We start from the raw sequence: 14,374 nt of genomic DNA on the forward strand, positions 1-14,374 counted from the left end.
CCCCCAGAGCCACTTACCACCATACACACATGGATTGAACTTCTGCCAATCCGCTGTATGTTAGACTAGGCTAGGCCATGAACATCTGCGTATGCTCAAGGCCTGCTGGCTCCTGCCTTCTCTGAGAATCTCGGAGGGGGCGGAAGCTGGCAGACCTTGAGCATGTGTGGATGATCAAGGCTCCACCCATTTTAACATACAGCGGATTGTCCATTTTAGAACCTACGGATATGAGGTCAGCGGCTCTTGTGGGTGCATGAAGGTCAGCAAATCTGCAACAGCAGTTGCACTAACGGGTATTTGGAGGTCAGTGACTTAGGGTGGGGCCATGTATTGTGGACCTCCCTCCCCCAATAGGATAGTGACCAGTGGCATAGCTGGGGGGGGGTGTTCACTCCAGGTGGTCCGATGACTGGCGCTGGCATCAAGAACTTCTTCCGGGCAGCAATAGTAGTGTTCCCAATTCACTGCTCTTGTGGAAACAGGAAGTAGATGGGACCTGGCAGAGAGGAAGGCCCGACACGACAAGAGCAGCGAATTATGAAGGTTGTCCTGCAGACTGGAGGGTGACAAACAGAGAGGGGAGAGGGAGAGAAATGCTGCACCCAATTGGGGAGAGAGAGAGGGAGGGAAAAGGAAGACCAAGGAAGGGAGAGGAGACGAGAGATATGCCATACTGTGGGGAAAGGAAGAAAGGGAAGGTGATGCGAGGCAATTGACGGGGAGGAAGAGATGCCATGGCATGGGGGAGGGAAGGAGACTGAGATGTCAAACCATCAGGAAGGAAGGGAGGGATAGGAAGGAAGGGAGGGACAGAAAGGAGATGCCAGAGCATGGAGAGAGAGGAAGAGATGGACAAAGAGAGGAGAGAGATTCCAGGGCATGAGGGAAGGGAAGCAGATGCCAGATCATGGGGTGAGTTGTGGTGTGAAGAAAGGAGGGGTACCAGAGCATGGGGAGGGAGTGGAGACAGAATAAAATGGAAGGAACAGAGAAGGAGGGCAGACATTGAAGAGTGAAGAGAAGGAAAGCAGAAACCAGTTCTTACAAAAGGTAGAGAAAAGTTTTTTGTTGTTGCTTTCGAATAAAGTAGTATTGTAGCTGTATTGATAAACACTTATAAATAGGAAATAGAAATAAGGGACTTTTTTATTGGACTGTCCCTGTACTAGAAGCTTTTACTGTTAATGTGTCTTAAAATGTGTCTTAATTTTAGAATACAGAAGACAAGAAGTCCACACTCTATCACAGGAACATCTTGGAGAATGGCAAAACGTTGGTAACTCTCTCTATTGTCATCACAGATAAGTAAAGTAGAAGCAGCAGTACATGAAGAGTCTGGTTCAGTTCTCTGATCAGGCTTTCCACACCCTGCATTGGCTAAGGCTGGGGATGTTGCGGAGACAGTATTTGCGCCCCCCCCCCCCTTTGGTTCTCATGAAGAGTGACACTAGTGTAGGGTTACTAGATGTCTGGATTTCCCCGGACAGGGGACTGGACAGCTTTACAAAACCCGGCACTTTGTCCGGGTTTTGAAAAGAAATCTCATAGGGAGGGGGCATGCGCAGATGCAGTGCGGTGACATCATGCACACCCATGCGCGTGACATCGCATCGCATGCACGGATGCCTGACAGGCAGTGGGGGGGGGGGGGAACTGGGTAGACCTAGGGGCGGGTCTAGGGGGTCCAGATTTTACTGACTTAAAATATGATAACTCTAACCTAGTGGCTCAATTTATAGCGTGTGCTATAAAGTTCTGAAACGATTCCTGGTGCATGGCACCCAGTGACCACACGGGGCAGTGTATAAGGGAAGGGTCTAGTTTGTTTATTTATTGGGATTTATTAAGTGCCTTTTCCTGAAGAGAATCACCCAAAGTGGTTTGTGAATGAAGACCCATGATGCCAAAATCCCACCTCACATTCTGTTGGAGCTGGAAGAAAAAGGGAAAAGGGGGAAAATACCAGGCTTCAAAAATAGAAAAGCTAGAGTGAATAAATATTTCCATTTTATATTAAAGTCTTTTTATTGAAAGTTTTGTAACAAAGACAATACACTTCCTCCCTCCGCATTCCGGTGATGGGGAAACGGCAAGGCAGCAAATAGAGAAAAACCGCAAATAACTTTTCGTATGTTCGTGGTTTTTCTGTTAAAAAAAAAAAAAAAATCCCCAGTGAAGAAAGTGCAGCTGGGAGCAGCAAATTTTCTCTGTGCAACGCCGGGAGCAGTGATTTCCTGTGATGTAAATTTGGGGGTGGGGCCTTCAATCGAAAAACTGCGAATAACCAAAACCGCGAATACGGAGAGGGAAGTGTATATGCATCAACTTGACCACAGTGCAACATTTCGAAAACAGCTGAAAGCTTTAGAAAATGAAAACTCCCCCTTCCCCCAATCTATTCTTGATTCTCAGTCCAACCCTCCCCCCTACCTCGACACCATCCCTTCACCCCCCCTCCCCCCAAGAAACTAGGAAATTATAGGAAGAGGAAAAGGATAGAAAAAGAAAATGAAGAATGAAACCAATAAGGAATATAATTAATTATAAGTTGCTTAAAGTCTGGCTGTGAATTTTATGCGAGAGGGAATGTAGATAGGGGTCCCATATGCCCAAGAAATTCTCCTTACGTTTGTTGGTGTAAATATTTCCATTTTAAAACCTGGCACTGTGTAAGGATGAAGCCGAAATTCCGGGAGGTTCCGTTCCAGGGTTTTTTGCCTTTCAAAAGGGGTGGCAGGAGAGGGCAGCTGGAGCGCCGGTGGGTGAAGAAAATCACTCGCGGTCTGCTCCGACCGCCTCTTCCTGTAGTAAAGTTAGGCTGCACCAATCGGGAGCTGCTTTGCCACACAGCTCCTGATTGGTGTAGCCCGACTTTACTACAGGAAGAGGCGGTTGGAGCAGACCGCGAATGAGTGAGTCCATGATTTGCGAACTGCGAATTCGTGGGGGAACACTGTACAATTAAAAATAAAGAGTTATCTATTAGAACACCTCACAATTTTAGGCCATGTTGTTTATATCCATGTAAAGCTCATTCAGTGTATATTGGTGTATCTAGAACGGCATGCTATGGGTAATATTTGTATTTAATTTTCAAGTATGAAGAATTCATATAATTTTTTGATTGCTTTTTTTTTTTTTTCAGGGTCCTTTCCCATTTGTGTGTGCAGAATTCTGGTAATTATTAGCATATGAATTGGTTTCTTTCTACACCCAAGACCCCATGTTGGTACAAGACAGGCAGGTACTTCAGGTAGAAGAGAGCTGGCATGCAGGCGGGTGCAGTTTAGAAACATTTCTTTACAAAATCTGTGAAGGGAAGAGGGCAGCAGGATAAAAGGTTACCACAGGGAAGTATTTCAAGTTGCTGATCACTCAAGCACTGGACCTTGTTCTGGAAGGTTCTCTAGGAGCAAAACAGAAGTACCCTGCCCTGAGAGACAATATGTGGTTTATTTATTTAGCAGTCTGTATTTAAGGCTGGTGGATCCAAGTTCTTAGCTCCTGGATACACTTACAAACAATTGACACAAGTCCCAAATAATAGAAACAGATTTATTTATAAGTAAAATAACCAAACGTGAAATGGGAATAATCAGAATGTAAAATTATGTCCAAAATGTGAAGTGGCTCAAAAAAAAGCGATAACAAATGTTCTTTTTTTTGATCCAAAGAAAACTTGTGGCTCCCTAGGGCCACAAGTTGGACCGCCTGTTTATCATCCCACAGCAATATCGGAGCTTGTGTTTATTCAACCTGATGAGAAAGGAAAGGGAATGGGACTTAAATACCATCTTTTTGTGCTTACACATTCAAAGCAGTTTACATATATACAGGTACTTATTTTGTACCCAGGACAGTGGAGGATTAAGTGACTTGGCCAGGGTCGCAAGGAGCAGCTTTGGGATTCGATCCCCCAACCTCAGGGTGCTGAGGCCATTCCTCACCTCCGGAATGTGAAACTGTTCTCCCGCGTTATGAAGACACAGATCAGAAGTCCCAGCAGTACAAAGAAGGGTAGAGTAGGTCAGTGGAGTTCATGCTGGAAGGATCTCCAAGTGATGACAGCTTGGGATCTGATGATGTCCTGCATAAACCCTTTATCTCCTTATATAAATCTGACTAAGGCAAATGTTCCCCAAAATAAGATTAAACCATTCATTCTGTTCTGGACATTGATTTGCAAAATCACAAGAACGTCTATGTTGTGTCGTGCTGACGTTTCTTGAGACCTAGGTTCCACTGAGGCTATCTTGACTGGACGGGCTTCTGTGTGCAAGAGTTCCTTTTGCAGTGCTACCCACCTATTATGCCAGGCAACTTCCTTCTGAGGTGCAGGCCCTGGTAAATATGGAGAAAGTTCAGCATTTGGAACCTAGGACAATAGACTTTACAGCCTATGACCCAGAAATATCAAAGAAGAGACAAGTTCATTTAATCATGTATTTTTAATGGGTAGACTGGATGGACCGTTCAGGTCTTTATCTGCCATCATTTACTATGTAACTATGTTCATGCACGTTTGTAGGAGGTGGTGTACATGCTCTGTTTGTGGTTAAATAGTCAGGGGCCTAGACCCTTCAGTTTCTTGCTCTTTTGGCCTTTCAGGTCTGTTGAAAGGCAGGCTGGATTCTTGGGCCATGGGCATTGGACTCTGTAAAGATGGTTTAGGGGCAGTGTATTGTATGTCTTGTTAAGCCAATTTGATTGAAACCATTTTCTCCGCTAATTTTACTGTACATGGCCGGATTCTACTACTGCTACTATTAATTATTTCTATAGCGCTACCAGATATACACAGCACTGTACAGAGTCACAAAGGAGACGGTCCCTGCTTGAAGGAGCTTACAGTCTGACTCTAAACAGACAAACAGATGCCAAAGATACAGTTAGGGGGAATGGTTAATCTGTTGGCTAGAGCAGTAGAGAGTAGAGTAATAGATTGAAGCCTACATCAAAAAGGTGGGTTTTCAGTCTGCTTTTAAACAAGGTAATGGAAGGGGCATGGTGGACAAACTCAGGTAGTTGATTCCAGGTACACCGGCAGCTAGATGAAAGGAATGAAGTCTGGAATTGGCAGTGGAGGAGAAGGATGCAGCTAAGAGCAGCTGATCTGAGGAAGGAGTTATTTGGGAGGTGTAGAAGGAGAGGGAAGAGAGATTGAGGGGCAGTAGGATGAACACACTTGTAGGTTAGTAATAACAGTTTGAATTGTATGCAAAAGTGGATAGGGAACCAGTGAAATGATTTAAGGAGAGGAGTAACATGAGTGTAGCGAGGTTGGAAGAGTTTTTTTTTTTGCACAGATTGTAGGGGGGAGAGGTGGCACAGCGATTTTGTGGTAGATCTTGCTGTGTGAAGCTGTACCTTATATATATATATATATATATTTTTTTTTTTTTTTTTGCTTGTTCGTTTCTTTTATTTTAGAGCAAAGGGTGGTTCCAGTCTTTCAAGAGGAAGACTACCAGCAGAAGGAACTGGTAGGGCTGGTATGTAGATGAACACTAGATGGTGCCACTGTTTCAGAATATGCAAAATTTTGTTCAAGTGTGTGTGCAGGTTTTTGTTGTTTTGATGGGGGTTTTTTATTTATTTATTTTTTTTCAAGAACACCGGGCATGATATTCAAACAATTTAACTGGTCAGGAGAGGCTGCTGCCTGGTTAAATCACATTGGGCAGGTTAGGAGGGAATATTCAGTGGCACCTAACCAAGCAGTACCTCTGAATATCCCCTCTGACTGGTGGGGGTGCTGGGCAGTCTGGGAGTGGAATCTGGGCAGAACTGAGAGTTTACAGGCATTGGTGACTATTCAGTGCCTGCATAGCTAACTGGGCAAATAGGACTGCCTGAATTCCAATCCTGTCTTTGCCCAGTTAGCACTGTATTAGGGTTACCAGATGTCTGGATTTCCCTGGACGGCTTTTAAAAACCCAGCACTTTGTCCGGGTTTGAAAAGCTTCCCCTGAAATTGTGTCGGGTAAGAGGGCATCTATGTATGCGCAGATGCCCTCCTGCCCGACCAGAGCAAGCAGCGGGGGTGTGGCTAGGACAGGATTAGAGGCAGTACTGGGGCATAATGGGTGGGTCTAGGAAGGGGTCCGGATTTTATGAATGTAGTATCTGGCAACCCTACACTGGATATCCGTTGTTTCTACTTAACTTCCATGTACTGCCTCTGGCCTGGATATTCAGTGCTGCTACTAGGATATGGTATTGTTCTTCATTTCTTCCCTTAACTCGTGAAAAGCTGTTACAGGGCTGGCTCTGGATTGGGCGGCTCATTGAGCAGAAATTGTTAATGCCTCTTTGCTTCGATCCTTGGGGTAAGTTAGTGAGAAGATGAGGGTGCATGTAGGCATGGGACGGTTGAGATGATGAATGTCTTTTCCTTGGTTTCCATGTGCTCTTGTTCTCTCTCTCTCTTGCCTGGTTGACGCTCCCTTATCACATGGCGCCCAGGGCCATAGCCCCGTCGCTTTATCTTCAAACCAGCCCTCGGACAGAAGAACATGGTCTTGTATACTGGAAGAAATGATTGGGGGAAATGGAGCTTTGGGATCTGAGATAATTTGACACTTCTAACGAGAAAATACAGTTGTTGAAAAATGTCCTGTGAAATTTTGAGAGGGGACCGACCCTGGCAACTTCTCTTGAAAGGTCACTTTTACCTGTGCATTTTGCATCTGCTGTTTCTGCAGCCTGAATTACGTAGGTACATGAGAAAATACTATTGTACATATCTAGCACCCTGCCACCGATGTAAACATGATTCCTCACATCCCCCTGGAACACCTCTCTTCAATTTGAGTAACGTTTCCCTTGCCGTTTTTGCCAAGTCATGCTATGTCAGCCATGCTTCTTAACACTATGTTTGCCATACTATGTCTCCCCATATTATGTTTTACCTTGATTATGAACTAGGTTTGCTATCTCCATCAGACAATATTTGCCAGGCTATATCCCATCATACTGAGAGTGTGGTGCAGGGGTTATAGCTGCAGCCTCAACTCACACTGCTCCTTGTGACCTTGGGTGGAGTCACCTGCCCCAAGTATATTAGATAGATTGTGAGCCCACCAGGACAGACAGGGAAAATGTTTTGAGTGCCTGAACAAACTCACGTGAACCGTTCCGAGCTCCCCTGAGAGAACGGTATAGAAACTGAACAAATAAATAAAAATACGTGTCCTGAAAAGGTCTGGGGGTGCTTTTAGTTGCTAAATGGGGTCCAGGTTTTATTCTGTAGTTCTGACTAACCGAGATGTAGTCACCTGGCTAGATCTTTTGTCCTCTGAATGACTGATTTCTATCTTACAGATCATGGTCAGATTGAAAGATCACCTCACAAGACACCTGCCGTACCTAAAGAAGGACAAAATTGACAAAATAGCACTGGACTATGTTTCAAAACTGGTTTGTAATTAGAAAAAAAACAAAAAAACAACTACAGTGGTATCTTGGTTTACGAGCATAATATGTTCCAGAAGCATGCTCGTAATCCAAAGTACTCTTATATCAAAGCGAGTTTCCCCATAGGAACTAAGGAAAACTCACTTGATACGTTCTCCCCCCCCCCCAAGGCCAGCGGCGCTGCCCCCCCCCCCCCCCGAGAACCAGCATCGCTCCCCTCTCCCAAGAATATTGGCGAGAGGGAGAACTAGAAGGCCTTGAGCATGCGCAGATGCTCAAGGCCCAGCAAGAGGCAGGAACTTCAAGTTGCACTGGCACGTCCTGTGGGCTGCGTGCCGGTGCCAGACGAGGGGGTAAGTTTGAAATTGTTCGGGCGGGGGGGGGGGCGCCGGTTCGCGTGGGGGGGCCTTTGTGAGCAGGGAGGGGGGAGCAATGCCGGTTGTCGGGGGGGGGGGTTGCTCGCAAATCGAGTCAACACTCAGTTTGCGAGAATGTTTTGCTCGTCATGCAAAACACTCGCAAACCGAGGTTTGACTGTATTTTAAACATGTTTATATAGATTAGAAAGAGACCTGATGGGTGAGGCTCGGGGATGTTTTGCTACAGATATTCATCCCAGGGGTATGACTTGAGAAACAGAAGGCTGTTAATACACTGCTCTAGGATAAGACCAGATTCTCTTTGGGAATTGAAATTTATTGAGTTCTCCCATCAGAGAAATATATTGTGTATATACTTGAATATAAACAGAGATTTGGGGGCCAAAAAATGGCCCCAAAATGGGGGGGGTCTCAGTTTATATTAGAGTCCTCTGGTCTGTGTCTCCCCCCTCCCCCCACCAGGACCTGTTGCAGTGAGCTGGGATAGGAGCGATTCTTTCTGTGTCCTGTCTTAGCTGACTTTTAAACCACCCTGCCTTCCTGACCCCTCCAGACCTTACCTTTAAAGCCCTGGTGGTCTAGCAGTGAAGCAGGGCAGGAGCAATCTTCCTAAGCTCCTGCCCCGTGAAGAGCTGCAATCAAAAATGGCTGCCACGAGTCCATCAATGCCTAAGAGCCAACTTCATCAGGGATGTCACAATGGCTTCATTGTCCTATACTCGGTTCACTTTTAGTACATTTTGATTTCTAGAGTGACGCAGGTTGTGGATCCAAAGCCACACTGCTCCTTGTGACTCTGGGCAAGTCTCTCAATCCCCCCATCGCCCCAAGTACATTAGATAAATTGTGAGCCTACAGGGACAGACGGGGGGGGGGGGGGGAGGGAGGGAAATGCTTGAGTACCTGAATAAATTCATGTAAACTGTTCTGAAGCTCCCTTGGGAGAAAATATAGAAAATTGAATGAATAAATAAATAAATTGGGAAAGGTGTAGTAAGGAGTGATCATCCAAGCCCTGGGGAAGTGAGAGGAATGTTTTCAGTAATACAAGCATCCTGCTGCTGTCTCTCTGTTTCCTGATTGATGCTGCACCTCCCTTTTCCCTGAATGACGCACTTTGCAGGATGAGCTAAAGTCAGTGTACAAGTGTACCTTGTGGTGAACTTGTAGTTTTTAAAATTAATCTCTGGGTCTCACAGTTTTTTTTGTAAAATGGAAATTTGATATTTACGGGACTTTAATTTGCAGGCAGTATAATACAGCAGGAATCTTTTTCTCCCTTTTTTCATTTCTAGCTCAATTTAATTGTTTTGATTTTGGAAACGGCGTGGAGGAAATACAATCTTGGCTCCTGGAATTTCAGCCTGTAAGCTACCTTTTTTTTTTTTTTTTTTAATTTTTTAAACTCGTGTTATCTTGGGTTAGAATAAGCTGCTGTTGTGTTTGGGCCTTTGCCGCACATGCATTTCTGTGACTCCTGAGCTGGACTCAAACTCATGTCTGCTGCTGCAGCTCAAATTTGTGCTTGGGTGTGATTCAGGACCTGGGGGCCTGATATTCTGCAAATCTGTTTGCTCGCACCATTCTTTTTTATTTTATTGAAAATTTCAAAAAGATATACAAGAAAATACTTGATATAGAATAATTAAACAAATATATAGCAATATATAGTGAATAGTGAATGCATCTTTTTTTCCAGCTTCAGTACCTTCTGGCACTTCCAGGAAATGGAAAGAAGTACTCAGGCAAAAGGCTTGTGTTTATACACTTTTATCCTGTGTTAAATTTTAGCTCTTTATAGGGGAAATGTTTTATAGTGCTGTGTGTACTGATTTTTTTTTTTTTTTCCTGTGGAATTTTTCTCTTCTGGAAATAGTAAAAAAAAAAAAAAGTACCCCCTGAAATTCAGTCCCTGGTGTCAGAGCTTACCACACCATGATGAATTAGACCCACCGATTCACTGCTGGGTCTAACCTAGATTGAATATCTGGGTACCTGAATTTGGTAGATGTTTATGCAATGTAAACATCTAAGTAACAGTTCTTGCACATCTAAAACCCAAATGCTGCTTCTAAAATAAGAATCATAATGAGGTCCGAGGTCCTAACTGTGCCCGGTCAGTTATCTGGGTATAGCAGTGAATATTAGATTGAAACCCAACCCGGCCATATACTTAGAAAGAAATAATGGTTACTGTGGATGGGCAGACTAGATGGGCCATTTGGCCTTTATCTGATGTCATGTTTTTATGTTTCTATCTCTGAGAAATCCCATGTGCCGATCCCAGGCCCTACACAGTCTCTGTTTCCACCACCTTTTCCGGGAGACTGTTCCATGCATCTACCACCCTTTATGTAAAAAAAAGTATTTCCTCAGATTACTCCAGAGCCTATCACCTCTTAACTTCATCCTATCCCCTCTCCTGCCTTTCCTCCAAAGTATACAGATTGAGATCTTTACGTCTGTCCCCATATGCCTTATCACGAAGACCACACACCTTTTTAATAGTCTTCCTCTGGACTGACTCCATCCTTTTTATATATTTTTGAAGGTGCGGCCTTATACAGAGGCATCAATACCTCCTTTTTCCTACTGGCCATACCTCTCCCTAAGCAATCTAGCATCCTTCTAGCTTTTGCCTTCACCTTTTCAACCTGTTTGGCCACCTTAAAATCATCACATATCAAGTCCTGCTCTTCCGTCATGCACATAAGTTCTTCACCCCCTAAACTGTACCGATCCCTTGGGTTTTTGCAGCCCAAATGCACGACCTTGCATTTCTTAGGATTACATTTTAGCTGCCAAATTTCAGACCATTCTTCAAACTTTGCCAGGTCTTTCTTCATGTTATTCACACCATCCAGCGTGTCTACTCTATCGCAGATTTTGGTATCATACTGTATTTACTAAAGCTACAGGAATGTCTCATTTTACCCGAGCATTATGCATATCTTGGCATATTGAGAATCTTGGACCCCTGATGCAGGCAGAACTTACTGAATGCAGTCGTGTCAGGTCACTGCAAATTCTGAGCCAGTCACTGATATATTTGGATACCACAACAAAGCCTTGAACTCCAGACTGGCCTGTTTCTTGTCACTGCATCTTTCCTTGGACTTTTATTCAGTAGCACAATGTCTGCGTGAACGTTTTCACAGAATGACTCAGTTTACGAATAAAAGAAAATCTAGCAAAACAACAAATTGTTTGCTGTTCTTAATGCCCCTAGCGGGGAAATAAGTTGCCCATCTTGGCAGTAATTGCTAGAAAGCAATTTTAACTCTCTATGTGCAACAATTTGGCCTATAGCACGTGCTGTAATTTAAGCCTTAACTGAAATAGGAACTGAGAGGTGAAGGGGCAAAGACTTTGAAGCATGCACACCTTTGAGCTCACTGCTGTTTTTAAAATTAAAAAAATTTAAATTAAAACAAATTCTTTTTTTCTTTTTTTTTTTTTTAATTCTTTATTCATTTTCAAATTTACAATAAGTGTAACAATATATCCAAACAAATTAACAATAAATATAACACTTAATAATCATCAATGGTACAAATAATATGCTCTTATCTCCCACCCTTCCTTATCATATAATCAGTACCTTATACAATATGTAACAATAAATTTACCCTCCCCTCCCCCCCTCACAATCAAACTTGTAAATTTAAGGGAAAAAAAATAAAATAAAATGTCATCTAATTGGTACAATACTTTGTAAATGGCTCCCACACATCCTGAAATTTCCTGAAAAAAACACGCTATATTGCAATAAATCTTTCCATTTTATAAACATGACATAAGGAATTCCACCAGAAATTATAATTTAATCTACTCCAATTTTTCCAATTATACGTAATATGGAATTAAAACAAATTCTTTTTGTTAGGATCTCATTGAACTCCCCTGTCATGTCCTGAAACTGTGGTATTGGTAGGATACTCGACACAGGCCAAGGTTCAAAAGTGCTTATTTGGATAGCAACACCAATTGTCCGACCAGGATATTTGGAGGTGCTATACGGATAGTGCAGGGGTGGAACACGGACAGCATCAAGTTGGGCCGGGAGTTTATCCAGAGAGTGGCAGTTTTCAGTCCACAATTTTATCTGGAGAACACGCTGAATATTGCTACCATCTGGATTATTTTGGTCACCGACCATATTATCTGGGGTATTCGGTGCTGGCCACCATTTGGATAGTGGTGATGAATATCCAGAAATTTTTTTGACCACTTCAGCTGGCGTTCAACTGCAAGGGTCAAATATTGACCTGAAAGTTTGAGGAGAAATGCACATGTCTGCTCTAATCCCTCCTTCATTTTCTGTAAGTATGCTAAAAATGAATTTTTTCTTAGCTCAGGGGAGTGTTTTTACAGGTATCTGTGCTATTTCATTGTTCTGTTTCATGGGGATGTGAAATGGGGGCAACCTGTTGGGGGGGGGGAGGGATGTGAAATGGGGGGCAGCATGTTATGTGGTGGGAGGTTGGAGTGCACTGGGGCCCAGGCTGCTGTTGCTTCTAACCTTTTCCTGTTTTTTTTTTCCACAGGGCTGGAAAGGGGAGTGGCAATGAATTCTCCATGTTTCATGTCATGACGTGCATTTTAGAAGCCACAAACGGACTGTGTGTGCCTCTGCCTCCTGGTGAATAGCCCAGCTTTCCTTTCTTCTATTTAACTGTATATGCTTAGAAATATGGAGATGGATTATTAAGACATGCCCATATTTTTATTAAAAGACCCAATAGAGACTTAGTTCAGCACAATCTATTATTGGCTCTATATGAAAAGAGGGAAAAAGACATAAAGCCATCACACACACTTGTTGAAAAAAACAACAAACGTGGAGGATATCAATATAAAAAATATCAGTATCAAAATGTCAAAAATATCAAACATTTACTACAGCAAAAAAGGTCAGTGATATAGCAATCTGGCCGTTTGTGCTTTATTGCCTTAATGAGTCACTTTACATGCAATTTTTGGTTGAAAAATATTTTCAGGGCGCACTCTGAGAATTATCACACATTTCACATACTCAATTTATATAATTTATTTCTTCACATATTTGTCTAATCTAATCTGAATTTCTGAACTGCACTTTTCTAGAACAGGTTCAAGGCAATTTACAAGAGAAGAGACCCATATAATGTTATGGGGAATTACATTGACCTATCATACAGTCTTGGTTTTTACATAATGTATATACAAAAGTTGAGACATGATATTAATATTTGATCATCAATCCATGAGTAGTTGGGTGGTATACTAGAGAGCATAGAGGACATTATGTTGCTGATTGTAGTGGGCTGTCGTAAAGGTAAGCCTTCAGGTTTTTTTCTAAATTTGAGATAATCCATTCAGTTCTTATATTTATTGGGAGGTCATTCCAGATTTGGTAGCTATATAGATAAAGAGTAAAAAATTGGTTTGTGTTTGACTCTTTGGATGAGGGGATCAATAAAATGTATGCATCTTGAATCCTGGGAGATAAGAATGATTTGGTGAAGAGAAGAAATATTTGTTCCTTGGAGTTAGCATGTAGGGCAGTGGTCTTCATTAATTTTTAAGCTGGGAACACGTTGGATTCAAATGAGCTGAAGTAGGGCCACTGAATACTTTCCCAAGGTGGAGGGATCCCTACTGCCCTCCTTCAGACTTCATTGGGGAGTATTCTCAAGGTTGTGACCATTTCCAAATGTATTCTCTTGTCTATCAAGAAATGCTTTGTTCTTCAAGCATGTGTTCTTGTCCCCATCTACTTTCTCCTTTCTGTCCTGAGCCTGAGTAGAGAGGCAGTGTCAGAAAGACAATGAGGGCCACCAAAGAGGTCTCCGAGGCCCCTGGGCTTTGCATTAAAGAACACTAATGTAGGGTGTGGAACATATGTAGTGCAGGATAATTTGAATGTAATTCACGCATTTATGGGTGGCCAATTGAGTTTGTGATAGTGATCCGATATGGAGTTGTATTTTTTTTTAATCTAAAGATCAGTCTGATTGCTGCATTTTGATCATTTGAAGCCTGTGTAACTGAGCGGGGCACAGGCCAGTTTAGAGTGCATTGCAGTAGTTGAGTTGAAATAAAACCATCATTTGAACAAGAATGGCAAAGTGGCAAGTGTGGAAGTAGGATCTGATCAGACGTAATTGTTTTATGTTGCACGATCATGATGATTCATCTGCACACAAGATTTGTATATGCATTTTTCTATCTTGATGTTTGGACTGATGTATTATTTTTGCATGGACCCCCTGATGTAGGCGTTCATGCTGAAACACGGCCCGTGTCAGATCCAACAATTAGTCTGCCTGATTGTCCCACATTCGGATAGCCCTTTGTGCTTTTTTAAATTTCCTGCCACCTAAACAAGTTAGATATTTCAAATTATACATCTGGAGCTAAAAGGAGAACCGCAGAATTGATGTACAAAATATAGGAACTTTAATGGAATAAATAAATTGTGATAATCCAACTGGTGGTTCTCATAGATATGAAGACGGAACCCAACATGGTCTGTGTTTCGCTATCAGTTTGTTCACTGTACAGCAGCGTTACAGGAGCTTCACATTGCCTGT

The 14,374-nt window shown here is 42.8% G+C and overlaps 1 protein-coding gene across 4 annotated transcripts in view; it reads left to right on the forward strand.

The window, feature by feature from the left end:
• GSAP (gamma-secretase activating protein) overlaps positions 1-14,374 on the forward strand; it is a 114,262-nt gene that overhangs the window by 91,019 nt on the left and 8,869 nt on the right. For 3 of the 4 annotated variants that reach the window (XM_033958261.1, XM_033958258.1, XM_033958260.1), the window contains exons 21-26: positions 1,217-1,275; positions 3,149-3,180; positions 5,434-5,495; positions 7,327-7,422; positions 9,095-9,165; positions 12,347-12,441. In XM_033958261.1, the coding sequence (XP_033814152.1) occupies positions 1,217-1,275; positions 3,149-3,180; positions 5,434-5,495; positions 7,327-7,422; positions 9,095-9,165; positions 12,347-12,441 (415 nt within the window). The remainder of the gene's footprint in view (positions 1-1,216; positions 1,276-3,148; positions 3,181-5,433; positions 5,496-7,326; positions 7,423-9,094; positions 9,166-12,346; positions 12,442-14,374) is intronic. The other variant, XM_033958259.1, reaches the window with a different exon arrangement.

The sequence above is a fragment of the Geotrypetes seraphini genome, chromosome 9 (genome assembly GCF_902459505.1).
Source record: "Geotrypetes seraphini chromosome 9, aGeoSer1.1, whole genome shotgun sequence".
Lineage (NCBI taxonomy): Eukaryota > Metazoa > Chordata > Amphibia > Gymnophiona > Dermophiidae > Geotrypetes > Geotrypetes seraphini.